A 21,794-nucleotide genomic window follows, 5' to 3' on the forward strand; every position below is an offset into this window, starting at 1 on the left:
CACACACATTATGTAAAAACAACGAGGAGTCCTTGTGGCACCTTAGACACTAACAAATTTATTTGGGCATAAGCTTTTGTGGGCTAAAACCCACTTCATCAGATGCATAGAGTGGAAAATACAGAGGCAGGTATAAATACACAGCACACAAAGCTTATGCCCAAATAAATTTGTTAGTCTCTAAGGTGCCACAAAGACTCCTTGTTGTTTTTGCTGATACAAACTAACACGGCTACCACTCTGAAACCTGATATATTATGTAAAGGCAATAGAAATTGGATGATACTCAAGGTAAACAAGTGGGTTTAGCCTACCCTGTTCTGAATGGACAGTATGAGCATTACAAACTAACCTATAGAGGCTTTGAGCACCATTTTAATGTCAGTTTTACCTACTCACCTTCAGATATCATCAACTTTCATTAGGAATATACATAGGAATGACCTTATTGAATCAAGACTGTGGTCTATCTAGAGTAGTATCTTGTCTCTGACAGTGGCTGGCAGAAGATACTTCAGAGGAAGGTGCAAGAAATGCCTCATTAGGCAGATATGGAATAATCTGCCACACATTAAAGTCCCATTCTGATCCCTAATAGCTAAAGATTAATTTAATGGTGACCTGTAAAGGACCTCTCACTGTTAATCAGGTTTAATTTTGTTGGTATATTTGATGTCATAACCCTACCAGTTCTCCTTGAAATTCTAATATAAAGAGGGGAATTTTTTTTTCTTAATTCAAAAAAAGAAAAACTCCTGAGACATTCTTTATATTTCATAAAGAAAGAAAAAAAGGGCACAAACTCATTTGGTCTCTTTGGAGCAGGGGCGGCTCCAGGCCCCAGCACGCCAAGCGCATGCTTGGGGCGGCATGCCGCTGGGGGTGCTCTGCCGGTCACCGGGAGGGCGGTAGGCGGCTCCGGTGGACCTCCCGCAGGCGTCCCTGCGGAGGGTCCGCTGGTCCCGCGGCTTCAGTGGAGCATCCGCAGGCACGCCTGCGGGAGGTCCACCGGAGCTGCGGGACCAGCGGACCCTCTGCAGGCACGTCTGCGGGAGGTCCACCGCAGGCGTGGGACCGACGACCGGCAGAGCGCCCCCCCACGGCGTGCCGCCATGCTTGGGGCGGCGAAATAGCTAGAGCTGCCCCTGCTTTGGAGGTCACCCTAAACTTCAGAAGGAAACATTCAAGTTGAATTGCTGGTGCATTTTGACGAATGCCTTATAAAGAATGAAATACATTTCTTAAGATCTACAAAGGGATCCTTCTGTTGCTTTAAATGTGTCCCACAGTGTCCCATGTAGTTGTTGCTTTAAATGCGTCCCATAGTGCAACAATTAAGAGAGTCAAAGGGGTATTACTTTGCAATTATTGTAAAAAATTACTTACAGTTATTAATACATAAACATTGTTTGAAACATGGACAGGGGAATTTGAAGTGGACACGTCCTGACTTTCAAAATAGCTATTTTACAGGTAATCTCAAGGGGTATTAGCTGAGTTTTTTAGAGCATTTAGTAAAATCATAAATTCATCTCTTTGATGGAATGAATAAAGGACTATGTACTAAAAAAATGAAGTCAAGTATCAGAGGGGTAGCTGTGTTAGTCTGGATCTGTAAAAAGTGACAGAAAGTCTTGTGGCACCTTACAGACTAACAGACGTATTGGAGCATAAACTTTCATGGGTGAATACCGACTTCGTCAGATGCATATTTATACCTGCTTCTGGAAATTTCCACTACATGCATCCGACCAAGTGAGTATTCACCCACGAAAGCTTATGCTCCAATATGTCTGTTAGTCTATAAGGTGCCACAGGACTCTCTCACTTTTTTAAAAAATGAAGTCGTACATTTTTCAAATGCATTGAATCATTAGTAAAAATACAGCATAATTATAGGAACTAGATTTTCCAAACAGTACACTAAAAAGATTGCATCTCCTTAGTGCCATTAATCCTTTATTCTTTTAACTTTTAATTGAAGATGTATAGCATTAGAACAATAACACAGGGATTATTGTATTCACAGGGATTATAGTAACCCTGTTTGGGGCTGCTGAAATTATGCAATATTTCAAAGAAATGTTCGTAGAAAGAATAAGAGAATTGTAAGATAATTTTGAGTACACTATCACATGAAGTTGGGTTTTTGTTTGTTTGTTTACTTTTCATGTGCCTCATTGCAATATGACAGGTATCTTATCTCCCAGTTAGTCCTATGGGTAAACACGTATTTTTAAATTAATATAATTTATATATGCAAAGTAGCGGTATTCATGGTTTATTAAGGGCCTTCAACATGTTCAGCAATGAATAAATATAGATGACTTTTTTCCTTCTCCAAGGAACTTACATTCCAATGCCCTGAACCGTTTGCAGTCAAAACTCCCACTAATGTAAGAGATTAGGTGTACCAAAAATGTAGGTTCACGTCCTAAATACATGTTGACTGCAGAGATTTCATGACCAAATCTGGATTGAATACTTATGCATGACTTCAGGCTTCTTTACACTGGAAGTTATTAGGAAGTCATACTGGTATATGGCAAGGGCCTGCTCTACACTTAAAATTTAGGTTGACATAGCTACAGTGCTCAGGCGTGCGAAAAATCCACAACCTTGAGCACCATAGCTCAGCCAACCTAATCCCTGGTGTAGACATGGCTAGGCCAGTCGAATAACCCTGCTATTACTTGGGGAGTTTGTTTCTCTCAAGTGATGGAAAAAACGCTTCCGTTATTGTAGGTTCAGTCTACGCTATGGGGTTATGCCAGCAGGCAATCTATACTGCAGTAGTTATAGCTGTATAACTCCACATGTGGATGCTCTCTTTTGGAATAAAATTGGTCTTTTTACATTAATTATCTTGGAGTTATACCTCCTGGAGTATAGATTCACACCTTGCCTTATGCTAGTATAACTTCCTGATAATTCCCCATGTAGACAAGTCCTTCACTGACTCCATTTAAGTTGGACATGTGTATCAGAGGGAAGAATGTGATCCTTCACTAGTATGGAGCAAATATCAGATCAGATCAATACAACTAATTACAAATAGGTTTATCCAAATCCTTTGTTTTAAGAAACAGATTTGCATTTTATATGGATATTTTCAAAAAACTACGCTGTGTTTGACAGTATCTTCCTGAATTATTTCTAACTGAGCTGAAAACTGTCACTGTCCTCCACCAGGTTTTTGGTCTGTAAATTTTGTATGAACATATGGAGACGTACAAACAATATATATGAAATACTGTATCAGAACAGTAAAGAGTACTTACTTTGTGGCTGTCTAAGAGTATGCAAAACATAACAAAAACAAACAAAAAAAATGAGTTTGACACTGTTCACAACAAATCTTTTGAATGGGTTGTTCTTTTTAAGTATTTTTAAAATAAATTCAATTTTATTAATTTACAGAGACCCAAGATTACAGCTGGCATTGTGGTTTAATGAAGAGCTACTTTTCCTGTAGTTTTGAATCCACAGTACATAGTGAATTTGAATAACAAATGCAGGCATTGCAGTAACCTAATCAGTAATACTGCCTGCCTCTGGAGGCTACTGACACCTCATAGAAAACTTTGAGCAGCATTCTGTTTAGAAACAATTCTGCTTATAGCTAATATTTTTGAACTATTTAATGTAAATATCATTATCAATGTATGGACTCTTTGACTTATGCTACACTCCATCCAAAATGCAGCAGATAAAATTATTTTCCTAACTCGTCCAAGATCATCCCTGCTTTTTTAATTATTTCAGTAACTCCATTGTATCAAATATAAACATCTTATGCTGACTTTCAAGGTGCTGTATAACTCCACCTCTTCCTCCCCACCTGATCTAGTTTTTTATTGCTTCATTCTCCAGTCCACTTTGCTCCCCTTCATTTATATCTCCAACAAGCATCTCTGCACCTTTTTTTCATGTCATGTCCTATATCTGCAATGCTCTTCGTATTCTGGTCCACAAAGTCAGCAGCCTCTCCTCATTTAAATCTATCCTGAAAATTTGCTTTTTCTGTGATGCTCACAATAAACATGTCAAGAATATTTATTATCTTTTTAGTTTTGATTCATATAAAAAAGAAAAACATATCTGAACTACCATGAGGTACTGTATATGTGCTTAACCTAAGTCACCATGTGATCATACTGCTGTGATCCCAGGCTGCAGAGCTGTTTAACTGTGGTATAGATGTTTGGGCTCAGGCTGCAGCCTGGGCTTGGGACCCTCCCTCTTTGCAGGGTTCCAGAGCTCAGTCTCCACTCCATCCTGAGCCTGTGTGTCTATATCACAACTTTACAGTCTCATAGCCCAAACCTGGTGAACCTGAGTCAGCTGACACGGGCCAGCCATGGATGTTTAATTGCAGTGTAGATATATCCATTGTGCTAGGCTCTATACAAACACAGGTAGGCATGGTCCCTGCCTTGAAGCGCTTGCAATGTTATTGTCTTCTGTTAAGTGCCGAGCATACCTTTGAGTACTATAACACAATAATAAATATCAATTAAATATGCAGTAAAATGGATTTATAATTCCTTAGGAGCAAATCTTGTGTTCTGTGAAAACCATAAGTAAATGGGCTTTGAGCAAGAAGAGATGATAGACTCTTCCTCTGGGCTACATGTCCCTCATGCTACAGGATAGTAACTGCCTGGGGTTAGAAATAAATTGCGCTCATACACCATGAGAATTTTACACCCTCCTCTGAAACTTCTGGAGTAGATGGGGTGTTGTAGTCAGATCCAATATGGCAATTCCTATATTCTTATGCTTCTGTAGCTTCAGACACAACCCCCACACCCATCTTCCACAAACGTTTTGGTCAATAGATCTTCATCATTACAGTTCCACTAGTCACATCCCCTCCCCCTATCCACCCAGCTCCCTTGAAAGACCAGTTGTATGGTGGTACAGAAGGGGGGAACAAGGTCCCTATGTAATGTATAGATGCCATTTTAGGATTGTCAGGGACAGGTTTAAAAGTTCTTTCACTCTGAGTAGAAGGAAGAGAGATATGTGCTCTAAATGCAGAAGCTGTCAGAATAGTAGGGCTGGGCAGGCTATCATGAATTATTGAATAATGTGCAGTAGAAAAAATATACTCTCTGCTGGGAGAAAGCAAGAAAATATCAGGAAGAATCTTATGTAAAAAGCACCCTACCCTATTTTTATTTATTTTCATAGCCTTTTCGAACTCTCAGTGCAGAGTCTGATTATGGGTAGTTCATTTTGGTTATTGTGACCAAGCTCCCAAAGGCTTGATGCACCCATTAATTATGGGATACTGTAATGAATCTGAATCTGGTAGACTCGTCACAATCCCCCAATCTGTCCGGTCTGCAGCCTGGACCCCCTTGTATGGTGGAAATGTGCCAGTCCGGATGCCTTATTTGTCTTGTTACAGCTGCAGGATATGGCCCTAAGATCCTGGGTCAGATTCCCCAGTGTAAAGAGCTATGCTTGGTGCAGGACCAGAGGAGGACGGGGAAAGGTGGCTTTAAATTACCATGACATTCCACCAATCCTGGATCTGACTGCAGTTGGTCTGGTCCCTCGCATAAATTGGACAGCCTAAAGGCAATTCTAATTTACTGGTCTCCCATGTTATCAAGGGTCCATTCCACAAATGAGGATCAGCTGAGCATGGGGTCACATGGGCAGGAGTGGTGATAGTCAGTGCTATGGCATCCCTGTGTTGCTAGATAATTCCCCAATGATGGGAGAATGACTGGTGCAATCTAATCAGGGGACCAGAACAAAGTAGACTTAATAGACCCAGGAATTAGGTCCCTTATCTGCAGTCCTGCTGCTTGTTTTTCATCTGTTTGTGATATCAGGACCAGTTGCTGCTGGAATGTCTGTGAAGTTACAGAGGATTATCATTTCAGGGACAGAGCAACAAGGCCAGAAAAAATAAAACCAAAACTAAATAAACATCCTGCATTAATGTAAATGTCCTTAGTCAACAGAATTAATGAAAAAGAACACAAAGCAAATATAAAAATTTCACACTTTTCCTCAATATCAGAAACTCTCACAGACAGAAAAAGTATTGTAGCACATTGAAAAAACACTGGTGAAATGAGAACAAAATCTGACTTTCAAAAAGGCCAGAACACTTGAGACCACTTTGGTCTGTGGTCTCTTTATACATAATTTATGTTGCGGGAGGAAGACAGGAGATCTGGGCACAGCTAATGATTTATCTACACTAAAATTCACTGTATCCATGGCTCTGGCATAATGCTAAAAACATGTTTAAATCCTGTTTGTTCTGAAAAAAAACAACAAACCTTTTAATTATTGTAGGGAAAGACTGTGTTGTAACCAGGTCACATGATAAATTTGCATTTAATTCTAGTACATAAAATCTTTTAAAAAAGGGAAATAAGGTCTATTGTGTAAAGCATAAGACTCTGAGTCAGAAGATTTGAATTCTGTTCATAAGTGTGTGGCTTTGGGAAAGTTCTTAATCTCTCAGGGTATGTCTACCCAGAATACTGCCTAAAAATAGCAGCACAGAGTATGTATCTAGGGTCTCAGACAGGATGTACTTGGGTGGCTACACTGAGTTGCTGCCTGTACTTCCATGGTGAAGTTACTTATTTTAGTGTGCTAGCTGAAGCAGAGCTTGCATGTGGGTGTCTATCTGAGCTGGGAATTACACCTCCCAGCTACTGTGTAGATGTACCCCCTGTGTCTTTCTTAACCGTCTGTAAATTGGGAATAACACTTATAGTCTCAGAGGTGTTAGGAGGCAATTGGAAAATCATCAATGTTTGTAAAATTCTTTGAGATTCTTTGAGAAAGAATGCAGTACAGAAGTGTAAAGAAGTATTAATAAATCCATGGCAAGGGAGCAAATGATGTGTCGGTATATTGGTTTGTCTGAAGCTCTAGTGATTTATACTATTATCTAGTATAATTTATGTGGTGCTGTCGGGAGGGATTTAGGAATACTAACAACCACTGAATGGATTAGTCAAGCAATGTCCAACAAAAGGTCACTAGGGCTCGAAAGCAATCCTCAGGGGACACTGTCAAAAAGCAAGGCAGAAACTTCAAACTAGTTGTATGTTCTTTCTATGATTAGACTTCACCAACCCAGTAAGTCTTACCATGGAGCCATGGACAGTGCCCTTGGGCTTTCCAGTCTATCTTGCCATCCAGGCAAGCTGGACTGTGTGACAGAGACAGTCACTTTACATCACAAATCAAAACAATAGTCAGGTTACTCCCAGTCCCAAAGGACCAGTCACTTTCTCCAGGTCAATTGTACTCAGATCTCAAACCAAAGACAATGCCTGTAGTCAATCCTGTAATAAACTAACTAAAAATGTATTAACAATAAGAAAATAAATAAGGAAGTTATTTACAAGGTTAACACAGGAAACATACACACACAAACGAGTAGTCTTAGATTTAAAAAGGTAATATAAGCTTTTATAATAAGCAGCTCTGTGTGTCCTTTAGGGCTGACCCATGCAGCATGGCGATCTTTTGCTTATGTTTAGGAATCTTTGGCCCCAGAGTCCAGCCAGCATAAAGATCCCAGTTTCTCCTTGTCAGGGATTTTTATCCCCTTCAACCCAGAATCTAAGCTGATGGGATGGGTTCATGTGCAGGCCTCCCCTTCCTAGAGGGAGTAGGGAATACAATCAACAAGGTCTCTGTCCTTTAATGCTACACAATACCTCATTTGCCTTCTGTGGTCCATCTTGTGTGCAGGAACAGCACTTTACCTTAATTAATGTTGTTTTTCCTATTTGGTGAGTTACACAATTATAGAGGTTTACAATGCAAAAACACAATATAACTTTATACCATGAGATACAGATACTACGCTTTTGAACTTAGCTCCAAGTTGGATTATTACATGCAGCACCCTACAAGCATTCCATAAAGTCTAAACTCAAAACAGATTTTTATAACACTAATATCTATTTTAACTATACTAACTAGGGCTGTCGATTAATTGCAGTGAACTCACATGATTAACTCAAAAAAATAACTTCAATTAAAAAAATCAATCATGATTAATCACACTGTTAAATAGAATACCAATTGAAATGTATTAAATATTTTTGGATGTTTTTCTACATTTTCAAATATGTTGATTTCTATTACAACACAGAATACAAAGTGTACAGTGCTCGCTTTATATTATTTTTTATTGTAAATATTTGCACTGTAAAAATGATAAAATAAATAGTATTTTTCAATTCACGTCATACAAGTACTGTAGTGCAATTATCGTGAAAGTGTAACTTACAAATGTACATTTTTTTTGTTACATAACTGCACTCAAAAACAAAACAATGTAAAACTTTAGAGCCTACAAATCCACTCAGTCCTACTTCTTGTTCAGCCAATCCCTAAGACAAACAAGTTTGTTTACATTTACGAGAGATACTGCTGCCTGCTTCTTATTTACAATGTCACCTGAAAGTGAGAACAGGCGTTCGCATGACACTTTTGTAACCTGCTTTGCAAGGTATTTATGTGCCAGATATGCTAAACATTCGTATGGTCCTTCATGCTTCAGCCACCATTCCTGAGGATGCCTGGACCTTGGCATGAGCTGGCACCTGGTCTGCCAGCATCACATCAGTATCACAGTTCACATTGAATTCAGTAGATGCAAGATTGGGCCCATTGTCTTTTTTACTTGTCTGTAAAGAAAGCGTCATGCCCACTTATGGTGCTGGATAAATAAATAACAATTGCATACAAAACAAATGTTAAAATAAAGTTATTTAGGTTGTAAAGTCAAGTGATGTTAAGTTAGGAAATGCCAGATTTCTGATGGCTTGTGCATACTTAATTCTGCCTCATCATGTGTCCAACCTTTGCACTGAATTAGGCAGGAGACCTGTGAAAAAATTGCATGTGATCATGTAGTTAAAGATTGCATAATAGTGCATATACACACGGAGAGCAAACTAAAGTTGCATGAGGTATTTCCTATCTTTTGAGTGCTTGACTTTGCAGCTTTAAATAACTTTCTTTTAATTTTGCATGCAATTTTATAGTTTTTTTAAAAGGGGAAAATATAACAACAAATTAGGTTATATACCACTGTAACAATCTCCCCCCTTCCCCTATCAGCAGCATTTGAACCATGAACCTTCAGCACAGATAGCTACTACTCAAGCTACAGGACTGTTAGTCGGTAGCAGAAAAAGACTACCATCCCAGTGGGGGCTGGGAGTGAGCCACTGGTGCCATATACTCCATTTAATGGGTGGTCAAGGGAAGCCCAACCCAGCCAAGTATTTCCCTTCCCTTCAACTAGATTATAGGAGACATCCTGATCCATGTGGTGTTCCCTGAATGGAGATGAGCTGGTGGGATCATATGCTAAATCCTGGGGGGGTTACATGAGGGGAGCCTGGTCCAGCTGTCTCTCCTGATGGGAGCTGGGGGACATTCATGTGGTGCCACAAGCGGAGGGGATGGAATGTGATGGGATGCTGGAATCATAGGCTGGGGCTGGATTTTGAGAGCCTATTCTCCCACCGTTTGCTGCTTCAGCAGCTTCCAGGTGTTCACAGTGTAGTGTGCTGTGTAGACAGGGTGAAATATTTCTGTTGTTATTTTAATATGCTGACAAAATGTTCTGAAACACACAAGTGACAGAAGTGAAATGGTGATTTTCAAAAGTTTAGAACTCAGCCAAACCTGAATGAAATTTCAAAGGGAGGGGAAAAGTGGGAGGGCACTTTTCTAGCTTGAGGCTTTGTTTCCCTGCTGAATTTTGCAGCCAACTGCAAACAATGGAGGTTGTTAGAGTGTCTCAAAAAAAGACTGCAAGAATATTTTTAATGAAAAGTGTAAGGCAATCTAAATATAACAGTGATTACCTACTCCTTCTATAATATAGTAAATATCAATGTAGAAAAACAAATTTTAAAGTAAAAATACCTTCAGTTTTATTATTTGCATTACACTAGCACTCAGCAGTCTTAGCAGACCAAGGCCCCTCTAGTAATAAACACTCAGCTTGCAATCTTATTTAAGAAACATAAAAGTAGATGAAATAAACAGCGTGGGGAGGGCACGAGAACAACCGTGTAAGGATAATACCAGGGACCAGCTTTCGTTTGGCTCACAAGAAAGCTACACAGCCTGCATCGCCCTGCTCAGCTCTGCCCGCCCTTGGTTACTGAGAACAGCTGAGCAGAAGGGAAGCGTCACGCCGCAGGCACCTAGCGCTGAATTACCATTGAGGGGTGGGAGCCCTAGGGACAGGGAGCGGGAAGGATTTGAGGCGCGGGGCTGGGCCAGGGGGGAGAGGAAGTGGGCGGGGCTATGAGAGGGAGCTCGGCGATGACGTTACGGGGCGGGGCTAAGGGAACCGGGCGGAGTTAGGGGGGGGAGGCACCTGACTGATGTGCTGTGCTGAGGTCAGAGTTTGCGCAGATCCCGGAAGTGCGGCGGGTGGGCGCGGGCAGTTCTCAGTACTGGGGCGGGCGGGCGGACCGGCCCACCAAGCGCAGGCAGCGGCAGGGAAACATGGCGACTTTTATTTCGGTGCAGTCGAAGAAGGCCTCCGAGGTGGACCTGGCCAAGCCGCTCTGCAAGTTCATCCAGCAGACGTACCCGGCCGGGGAGGCGCAGAGCGATCACTGCCGCGCGGCCGAGGAGCTCAACAAGCTGCGCAAGAGCGCGGTCGGCCGCCCACTCGACAAGCACGAGAGCTCGCTCGAGACGCTGACGAGGTGCGGGGGCGGGCGGGCTCCACGGCGTGGGGGTCGGGGAGGAGGAGGAGAGCGACGCCAGGCCTGTGCCGCTGTCCCGTCCGGACAGGTCGGCGCCGGCCGGTGCAGAGCAGACACCCACGGCGGCCTCTGGCGGCCGCTGGGCGCGCGGGCAGGAACTCCAAGGGACTGGGCGGGGGGGAGCAGGAATGGGAAGGGGCGGGCGGTAGTTGTTACTTGTAGAGCGGACCCGGTGTGTCCCAGCGAGGCCCGGGCTGTGGGCTGCAGTGCCCCGTGCGTTGCCTCGCGTCACCCCTCCCCCCCCGGGGGTAACAGGGTTTCTGTCCCCCCCCCCCCCCGGCTGTGTTCACAGAGCGGCGGTTTCTTACCTGGGATGTGCTCGCGCCGCCTGGGCGGCTCCTGCGTGACGTCAGGGGTCCGCTCAACTTGCCGGGACACCTGTGCCGTGAGGCGAGGCTGCGTCGCGTCACGTCGCGTCGCGCTGGCGGCCGGATCCCCGCGAGCCCAGTGGCCTGAGCGAGGCCGCGGGTCGGGGCAGCGAGGTGCAGCCCGGGGGGCGCGCTCCGGCCGCTGTCTCCGGCCCGTTGCCGTGGGTGGTAGTTCCGGACCTTATTGCCCCTTTCCTATGGCTTGCAGCTCCCCCCCCAGTCCCGCCCCGCGTCCTCTTGTGCCGAGAGATGAGCTGCCTTCGCGTCGCCGCCTCCGTTTTCCTTCTCCTCGCTTCTGTCACGTTTGTTGTTGCCTAACTTCTTGTTGTCGTTTGCGCCCCTTGCCGGCCTCCCCAGCAGCGCATGTCTGTGATCCGCTTGGTATGAGCGAGTCTGCCCGTGGCTCTGCCGTGCCAGGCCGGACTCTTGCACTCTGTGTGAGTGGCATAGGAGAAAAAAAAAACCGTGGGCAACTGTAGTGCTGCTTCTAACCTGCAACGCTGTACACCTGAGCTGCTTCTGTGTCCAGCTGTTGGGGATGCTGTGCGGCCCACCTGTGCCTTTACCCATGAAAGTGCTCCATCTTTCTTCATTCCCGCTGGATTAGGCACAGTTTGCTTGGGAAACACTGATCTTGGGGTTGATTACAGGTTTCAGCCTGCCAAGTAACTTCTACTAATGTCCAAATGATAAGGATGCATGCTGGGACTTGTAGTTTGTGACACATGTATTGCTAAATTGAAGGAATGGCTGCAGTCTGTTATGTTGTATGTGAAGCCCTTTGGCAAATTGTGGGTGCTGCATTAATGGGGCAAAATCCCTGTTAAGATCTTGGAAATATTCCAAATAGTAAGCTGCTTTGACAGCTAGGAGAGCAAGTTATGCTGTCCAGTTACACAGGCAAAAGATACTGTAAAAAGGTCCATATGAGCAACAGACCTCTGAAATGCAAATTAGACCAACCTAAGGCTTACACTACAAGATAGTAAAAGAGAAATCAGTACTTCAGAGTGTTTTGTGTTCTGAAAGTACACAGTGGAAGCTTAGAGGGAGGGAAGTAAATGTAAGAACCATACTACACAAATGGTCAGAATTTGAATGAAGACACTAATTTTTTAGGCCTTGTATACACTAAGAATTTTGTCGACAAAAGTTATGCCGCTTTAATTAAACAGCTTTAATTAAACCAGTGTTGCATGTCCACACTATGCTCCTTGTGTCTGTAGAGTGCATCCCCACTAGCAGCTCTTGCATCGACACAGAGAGCAGTGCACTGTGGGTAGCTATCCCATTGTACCAGGGGCTGCAGGGTGCTTTGGGAGAGGTGTGCAATGCCTCCTGGGGTAGGTACAGCATCACATGATGAAGGTTTCTCAATCCCATCCTTCCAGGGGCATCCTAGTAGGTTGCCAGCTGCTTTTCAACTGAAATGTGTGTGTGAGAGAGACAGGGATTAATGTGTGTGGGGAGAGACCAGAAACAGTGTTTAGACCCCTCCCCCCACCCAATCCTGCTTTGCCTGCCTATGGTTCTGTGATTCCCTCTGTGTCCTCCCACAGGCTCCTCTGAACAATGTCCTCAGCAGCTCTGTCTCTCAGCTCTGAGAAATGACAAAGCTTCCTGAAGCTTTGAAAAGGGAGGGGCACATGTATACATAGCTAGATGGAATGCAGCTGAGTTCATCAGTCCCCACCTTCCTCCTTGGTTCTGCACAGCAGTCCTGTCCCGTTTCTTCTCCCACCCCAACCAGGAACCTGCTTGGTGTTGTGTTCCTAGTGTGGGCAGAGCAGGAGAATTCCATGATGATGATTTGCTCTTTGCTACCTGAATGGCATGCTCAGCTATCAGGACTTCCTGGAATTTTGAAAGAGGCCTGCTGACAGCAATTTTGGGGCCCAGAGCAGAACGGTTTGCCTGACATTTGGGTGGTGCTGCTGCCTGTGCTGGCTAGTGCCCAGTGAGCTGCTGCCACTGCCTGTGCTGGCTGGTGCCCAGTGAGCTCTTCCAGCACAGCCAGGGCTTCCATGTGTGCGCTTGGCTGCCTTTACGGCTGCCGGTACCATCCCGCGTGTGCCTAGGAGTCCTGCGGGCTGCCTGGGCAATTTTAAAGGGCCTGCCGCTGCTACTGTGGCAGTGTCTGGGGGCCCCTCTGGCCCTCTCACTCCCCCCCCATCATGGGCCTGGGAGGGGTGCATGCCTGTAGGGCAGCTGAGTTCAAAACAGTGAGCAGAGCGGTTACAGTGGACATTGTGGGATACTGAGGGAGACAGTGTCTACAGTGATGCTTTAACTTTGCCACAAAAAACAACCCAATAGCTTCCCAACTCACGCAGAAGAAGTTGAAATACTGATATACTGTAGCAGTATTCTTGTGGCATCAGTTAATACAGACCTGTATATTAGAGGGTAGTACATTCGTTTTAATCTCCATAGAAAAGGCAGTTCTTTATATATAAATTGTCTCATCCCCTATGGCACCTTTCTTACATACCCTGTGAGCCAGAACTTTGTCCACAAAACCTAAGTGACCCCATAAAGATCACACCAAGGGAAGCTTTCTCTACAAGGGCTATGAACAGTGTATTGTCAGCAGTTGCAGCTTACCACAAGCTCTCTAAGAAAGCACATTTATTCTTCAGGTAAAAGCATACAGAGAAAACATAACAACAACAACAAAAGTTCCTATTTGCATGCTAAAAGCTTTCCAGAGGTTGCACATCAGTCTTATGGGGTCTTCGTAGGCCAAAGTTTTTCCAGACCCTCTACAATTTGGAAAACTGAGTTCGAACCAGTGTATGTAAGCTTCCCTAAGGGTTGGCATCTCTCTGGAGGTAATTACAATCAAAATGATTCACCTTAATCACCCCCCGCTGTTTTTTGTTTTTGTGGGAGCTGTGATAACCTGATCCCCTGGAGTTGCATTCAGTCCTTGGCCCACAGTAATGAACACACTTGATACATTATGGTCTCCAAAGTTACTGCATGGCATTTCAATGTGTGTCACACGCACCATCCTGCAGCTCAGCCCTGATGGCTTTTTAACAGGCTCCGGTGTGTGTTCTTCTATTAACTGCCTAGATAAGCTAATTTAAGGGGAAGGAGCCTTTTAAGGGTAGCCCGGCCTATACCTGTCTTAAAGGCGCCAGCAACTCTGTGGCAGGAACACAACAAGTTGAGGTTCTCATTTGTCTGAGAATTTTGTCCCTACGTTGGTAACACCTACGATTATTACAACTTAAGAATCTAGTAACGGAGGGAAATCTTTTTTTTTTTTGGTTGACTTTGTGTATGTCTACAGTCATAGTGTTTTCACTGCATAGCATTCACTTGCTCGAAAAGATGTTTATAAATGTCAACATGGAAGCAGAATAATTCTTTCAATAAGGATTTTTAAAAAGGACATGCCTATTTATATCAAACTGGAATTTCTTAGTCAACTTTTTTAAATTAACAAACTTTTTAATATAAGAATTTATTTTTGTACTGTATGAAATAAAGCAGGCTATCAGACAGAAGCTACATTAAATAAATTCACATCCCACTCCACTCTGTAGTGGACTAGATTTAGGCTTTAGAAGCCCATAAAAAGGGGTATATGTGTGGAATTCCAAAGGGAGTGTAAGGGTCATAAAGCGAGAACTCTACCACAGCCATTCCCAGAGTATTTGACTCTAAGATGGTGAGAGTTGGCTAGCTGACTTTAGTTGCCAGGTTGTAGGCCATTTAGGGACTTAAGGGTATATAGGTGATATGTCTACACCACAGTGAAGCAGCTGCAGCTGTGCTACTGTAGTGTAGCTGCTTCCTACATTGATGGATGGAAAAACTCCTTCCATGTAGGTAATCCACCTCTCTGAGAAGTGGTAGTTCGGACTAGGGAAGAATTTTTCTGACAGCCAAGTTGTCTGCAGTGGGCTTAGGTTGACCTAACTACTCTGCAGAAGGTGCAAACTTTTTCACAGCCCTGAGCAATGTAGCTAGGTCAATCTAATTTTTATGTGTAGACTAGGCCTGTATTTTTTAAGAATGTAAAGTAACTTAATTATTAATGCTTTGAACTGCACCTAGATGTGAACAGGAAGTAAGTACAAATACTTCAGCAGGCTGTGTGATTTTTGGAACTTTAAAATCACTTCTGTCATCACCAGCTCATCATCCCCCTCTCTCTCCGTGCCATACATTCAGTAACTACTTTGACTTAAAGATGTTTTTAGTAACTGCTATCTTGAAGTGCTAGAAATAAACTGCTTTGTCATCTGCAATCCACTTGGAAGTCCAGTTTGCAAATGGTATACAGCATTAATCTCTAACTAGCACTTTTAGAGAGCCTGTTACATTCCTATCAGAATGGAGGTGTTATTGAGGAAAAGAAGGAAGCCATTGTTCTGAGTGACTTGACTTTAAGTTTTGTCACCTGCCAAGAGTGAAATATAGAGAAAAATGCTAACTTCTACCCTTTCCACTTGTGTAAGGTATGTTTCTAGAATTCATGGATCATGAAATATAGTCTCTTAAATTTATTGGTCCCTCATTTTAGAATGATCTTCCTTGCTTTAGTTCAGTACTAAATATACCAAGTCCCTACTACAAGACAGGCCCAACAAAGAAAGTAACAGACAGCCACTAGCCGTCACCTACAGCCCCCAACTAAAACCTCTGCAGCACATCATCAGGGATCTACAACCTATCCTGAAGGATAATCCCTCACTCTCACAAACCTTGGGAGACAGGCCAGTCCTCACCTACAGACAGCCCCCCAATCTGAAGCAAATAATCACCAGCAACTACACACCACACAACAAAAACACCAACCCAGGAACCAAACCCTGCGACAAACCTTGGTGCCAACTCTACCCACATATCTGTTCAAGGGACACCATCGTAGGACCTAAACACATCAGCCACACCATCCGGAGCTCATTCACCAGCACATCTACCAATGTGATATATGCCATCATGTGCCAGTAATGCCCCTCTGCCATGTACATTGGCCAAACTGGGCAGTCTCTGTGCAAAAGAATAAATGGACACAAATCTGACATTAGGAATCATAACATTCAAAAACCAGTAGGCGAACACTTCAGTCTCTCTGGTCACTCAATAACAGACCTAAAAGTGGCAATTCTTCAACAACAAAAACTTCAAAAACAGACTTCATCGTGAAGCTGCAGAACTGGAATTAATTTGTGAACTGGATACCATCAGATTAGGCCTGAATAAAGACTGGGAGTGGTTAGGTCATTACGAAACCTAAACTTAATTTCCCCAATACTAATTTCTCCCTGCTGTTACTCACACCTTGTCAACTGTCTGTAATGGGCCACTCTCTTACCACTTCAAAAGTTATTTTCCCTCCCTTGGTATCCTGCTATTAATTGATTTATCTCGGTAGACTGACCTCATACTTGGTAAAGCAACCCCCATCCTTTCATATATTTATACCTGCTCCTGTATTTTTCACTCCATGCATCTGATGAAGTGGGTTCTAGCCCACAAATGTTTATGCCCAAATAAATTTGTTAGTCTCTAAGGTGCCACAAAGACTCCTCATTGTTTTTGCTGATACAGGCTACCACGGCTACCACTCTGAAGTCCCATATTGTGGTCCAGTATTTATTGGCTAAGTGAGGCCCTAATCAAAAGTGATGACATTTCTCTTTGTTGGATGTAATGTAACTTCTGGACATTGTATCAAATTAGTTCCTTGAGGGAGTGTTCTAGGCATCAGTGGGCAGAATCCTATAGATTTTGATGCAAATTGAGTAAACCAGAAAAGAGGCTTGCACAACTGTGGGTTGGATGCTTAGCAGCAGGAGTGGAGAATAAAAGCGGCTTTATTTCTTCTTTTTTAGTGCCCTGTCTCACCAAACCCTGCTTGGTTGGGTTGGGGTGGAGGGCTGAGAAGGAGAGGGCGCTTCCCTTCCAGTTCAAGGGAAAGATGGGTATGTTAGAGGGGAAGAAAAAGGGTGGGGAGAGAGAGAGAGAGAGAGAGGCCTTGGCATGAGGGATGGGGAGGTGGAGGGTTTTTCAAGGAATCCCTGAAGTAGAGGAGAATGGGAGTGTGGCGCACAGGGAGTTTGTGGGGGTGACAGGAAGAAAACAAGGAGCCCTTGGTGTGTGCAACGAGCTCCGCTATGGAAATGTGCAACACTCTAGTTTATTTTCATTACAGTAGTTCTGGGAGGCCAGCAGAGAATGGGGCCTGATTGTGCTAGGCAAAAATAGTGACCAAAGAGTTTGCAATCAAAATAGACAAATGGTTGTGGGTAGAGAGAGAACATAGAAGTTGAATCAGCATAGTGATGGTTAGCAAATGTTGTGTTAGTGTCATGATCATGTTAAATTTAATTTAACATGATCATGAATGTCAAGGGCAAATTTGTTTCCTTGTCTATCATGTGTTCATACAGTGGACCCTTTGCATAAGAATCTATTTCCTCCTCCTACCACATGTGGGAAGTGCAATGGAAGAGACACGTTGTCCTCAGTATCCCTTGCCTTCATCCACCTCCCCTCCTAGTTCCACAGTGATTGCTGCCACAGTGGAGGCACATTGCATGTTCTAGTTATCTCTCCCAAAATGTTGCAGAATTAGTGGAGGAATTCCATTATTTACATATGGAGGGCAACCCTCCCTCTTCTTCAATGTAAACAAGACCAATACAACTCTTAATCTGGTATTTACCTCCGCTCTTTTGTCTGTTGCTCTAGATACTACGATCAGCTGTGTTCCATAGAGCCAAAATTTCCATTTTCTGAAAATCAGGTAAGGTGTAAAAGAGTTACATTGGCTTCACATATACTATATTGGAACAATAGTTCATGGAAACCAGGATGTCTTTTTTATTTTTTAATTGTTGTTTCTTCTTCTACTACTACTACTTCTAGGCCTATGTCTAAGACAGTGCTTCTCCCAGGAAAGACATTAATCTCTTTTAGCTTCATTTCCTAATCTCTCTCTCTCTCTCTCTCTACTTACATGTGGCTGTGGATGTGTTTAATCCTGATACTTTGAATTTTCACCTGTGGTAACTATCATTGCTCTCATTTTACAGATGCCAAAATGCAGGCTCAGAAAAACGTGATTTTTTTTTTTTCCCTTCCCTGGAGGCCACTATGATCTGGTCCATCCGTAACAGTGGCACTTATTCAGCTATAGGGTTAATTTGCAATCACCTTATTTGCTAGTATATACTATTTTAAATTTTGTATTTAAACCTGATTTATTTTTAATAAGGGTTGCAGATTCTTTGTGAGCAAAGAGGTGATGTAGATCTCTTAGCTCTTTGTTCTATATTAGTCTTTGAGGTGTAAGAAGACATCAGTCATTCATTTCGAATTGGCTGCGCCAGTTTCTATAGGGCAGAAGTCACCATTTCTGTTCTTTCAAGGTGTGCTCCTTTCAGACAGTGATGTCTTTGGCAGAAAGACTGACACGCTTCTTACAAAGATTTGTATGACAGCAACTTAGTCTTTCTTTCAAACATGTTAAGTTCTGCAAGGTTTATTCAAAGAGAGCTTCTACTGAAGTCTGTAAAGGGTGCTCCAAGTTAGGATGGCTCAGTAAAGTGGAAATAATTGGAAGTGATGGTAAAGAGACCCCAGAGGTGAATATATTTTTGTATATAGTTGCAGAAATTCTGGCATGGGACTTCCTCCTGTGATAAATTCTCTTGTGGTGATCTTTACACTTTGCCATGCTGAAGAATTGAAGAACTTATCTGAGTTTCTCAAACCTTTTCAAGAAGTAAGGTCTACAAATCCCACCCACCCTGGGGATAAAATATGGCAGGCACCCTTTTCTGCTAGCAGTAGTTGCTCAGAGTGGAAAATTCTCAAAGATCTCTTACTAGTAATTCTTGTCATGGTTATAAGGCTAGTTACACCTCTGACCCTTTCTCTGGTCTCCCTGAGTGCACCTCCATTAGGACTAAATCTTCCTACTTTGCCTTTCCTGGGATGGAATACCACGATTCTCCCTCTTTTAGACTGGGTCCTAGGATAGTCCTATGTACTGACTATGCTTTCTTGGCAATTACAACTGGATTCAGCATTGCCAACCCTCCAAGATTGGCCTGGAGTCTCCTGGAATTGGCATTGATCTCCCAGTGGCTATTGAAAGCAATCCAGGAGATTTTAATAGGATATTTTAAGAAAATGACATTACATCATGTTGGGGGGTGGAAAATCTCCGAGAATAGCTTGTCAGAGCTGGCAACCCTCGGTACCAGTGGTGGTTCTCTGTGGAGTCTGTGACCAGCTGTGAATAGAGATTCAAACAGCCTTCCTATAACGAAGTATTTTTTGTCCTTAACAATAGGAACAAAATATTAACATAAGAAAAAAGGATTATTAAAACAACTAAAAGTCGACATAAGTCTTTCATTCAGACTCCTAGACAGACCTAGTTTGCCCCAGACCCCTAACCTCTGGGTGTCTGCATCTCAGTCTCCTACTTCTCTCTCTCCCTCTGCTGTTGAGGGAGTGTCCTTTTAAAATTCAGATAGTTTTTTGTTCTCTTTTCCTTGAGCTTGGATCTGCTTTGCAAAACCAGTTTGAGTGCAGCAGAGTTTCAGAAGTGGAAATTCAAAGTGAATGGCTCTTGTTTTGTCTCTGAAGTTTTTTGCTAGGAAGTGTGTATCAGGATCCACACATACACATTCCTTCCTGGGTGCATTTCTGAACAATCCTGCTATTGAATTAAATCAGTATATGCATGCAGTAAGCAGCACAATCATCCAGGCAAGAGATGATATTCCTAAATTATTGTAGAGCATCTTCAAATCCATCACAGTTTAAAAAAAAAAAAGTGTACTTTACTTTGGAGAGTGGTTAGGTTTCCATGTAGCTTTGGAAATTTCTCACATTGGCACTCTCTTCAGGGGAAGGAGGTTCTGCCCTGTCATTCACAGGTATAATTCTGCTTCCAAAATGTGAGCATTAAAGGCCCGTTGTGAGAATCTGTGAACCTTGCTTATTGAAGAAATTTTGTGTAAGCTCAGATAGAAAGTTGAGTAGGAAAATTTATATGTGAAACTAAAGACTGTCTTAAGGTTCATAGGATTTTTGTAACATTACTTACACATTGCTAAGCATTATAATGCTTTAATTAGAATAAAACAAAACTGTGTACTGGATGTCATTTTAAAATAAGTCTTTCTAAAATGAAATGCAGTGCATTCTCCTTCCCTTTTTTTCAGATCTGTGTGACCTTTACATGGAAAGATGCCTTTGATAAAGGGTCGCTTTTTGGAGGATCTGTCAAACTTGGTATGTAATTCTAATGAAAATAAAATGCAAGTAATACTTCTAACAACGAATTTTGAAAACATTTGTATTTTGATGGTGGCCTGGTTTTCAACATCACTGTTTCTTACTGTGGCTGTTTCAGTGAATCCAGGCACTAGAACGCCTCTTGGAGATTTTATCCCTTTAGAACTGTGCAATCAGTGGGTGTTTGCAGCGACGCAGAACAGCCTTTTCAAAACAAGGCAGTTTTTATTAGCCGATTAGATACAGTATTTTTGGGGTCCCTCTTTTTGGAATGAAAAAGCCAAGCTTGTACATGTTACCATGTTGGAGCACTACCTTCCTCTCTGGCCCCCACTATCCAGGATTGTGTGTCTGCAGTGGTCAGCAGAATACTTACTACAGTTCCTGAAACATCAGTTCTTTGTTTCAAGCTCTACTCAGGCTGTTTTCCTGTGCTCTGCTGGCCAAGGGAGGTAGTCGTTGAAAGTTGTCTGGTGGTTGGTCCTCCCTTCGAGGTAATTCAATGTGTTGAGAGTTCTTGGGGGTCCATACTTACCAACCCAGACGTATGCACATGACCAACACCCATCTCTTATTCCCCTGTCCTAGAGAAGAATTTAAACCCCTCAGTCCTAGAAGGTCATAATACAAAAGTGAACGGGGGGACCAAGTCACACTTTTTTTTTTTCCCCATAAAATACAAACATTTCCCCCATTCCACTTGGCAGTACGGGCAATCACTGTGTTCAGCTGGATAAATAAGACTGACTTCATGTCTTCCTCAGTACGTTGATTTTGGTTTCTTACTGAAGCCCTACAGATGCATTTATTACAGTACTGCTCACTGTTGAGGGGTGTCCTGGTAGGACATGTTCACCAGTTCATGGAGAGGAAATATTAAAATCCCTGGGTCACTATTTGAAGGGAGGGGAAGAAAGGAACAGTGTACTCCCTCCTGCAGCTGCTTTGTTCTAACCTTATCGCTTTGGACCTCTCTCCCCTTTCCTTTCTGTCCTCCCTCCTGCCCCAGTTTGTTTCCTACAAAATGCTCTACTGTGTGGGGAAGGGAAAGTCTTGTTCAGAGCAGAGAAGGGTGCAGTGCAAGTGGGTGGGAGAAAGCACTTCCAGCAGCAGTGAATTTATCTTATCTCACGTCGTGGCAGCTGCGTATGACCAATAACTTCTCCAAGGCTATTTATGGCCTTGGCTGCTTGATATTCAGAGCCAAGTGTTTTCCAATGTGTGGGTTAGGTACATCCTCTTGGGCTGTGAAGAACTGTTGGGGGCTGGACAGGCCTCTCAGTTCTCCAGAATGAAGGCTTAATTTAAATAAGGATGCCTCTACCCTGCAGCTGGGAGGTGCAATACGCAATTCTGATGA

At 43.0% G+C, this 21,794-nt stretch overlaps 1 protein-coding gene across 2 annotated transcripts in view; it reads left to right on the top strand.

Moving 5' to 3' along the window:
• The first annotated feature begins 10,411 nt into the window (after positions 1-10,411).
• The window catches only part of LOC120397610 (programmed cell death 6 interacting protein), a 58,721-nt gene continuing 47,338 nt past the window's right edge, over positions 10,412-21,794 (top strand). The window contains exons 1-3 of one of the 2 annotated variants that reach the window (XM_039523747.1): positions 10,412-10,733; positions 17,873-17,927; positions 20,362-20,431. In XM_039523747.1, the coding sequence (XP_039379681.1) occupies positions 10,528-10,733; positions 17,873-17,927; positions 20,362-20,431 (331 nt within the window). In that variant the 5' untranslated portion in view covers positions 10,412-10,527. The remainder of the gene's footprint in view (positions 10,734-17,872; positions 17,928-20,361; positions 20,432-21,794) is intronic. The other variant, XM_039523748.1, reaches the window with a different exon arrangement.

The sequence above is a fragment of the Mauremys reevesii genome, linkage group 2, assembly GCF_016161935.1.
Source record: "Mauremys reevesii isolate NIE-2019 linkage group 2, ASM1616193v1, whole genome shotgun sequence".
Taxonomy (NCBI): Eukaryota; Metazoa; Chordata; order Testudines; family Geoemydidae; genus Mauremys; species Mauremys reevesii.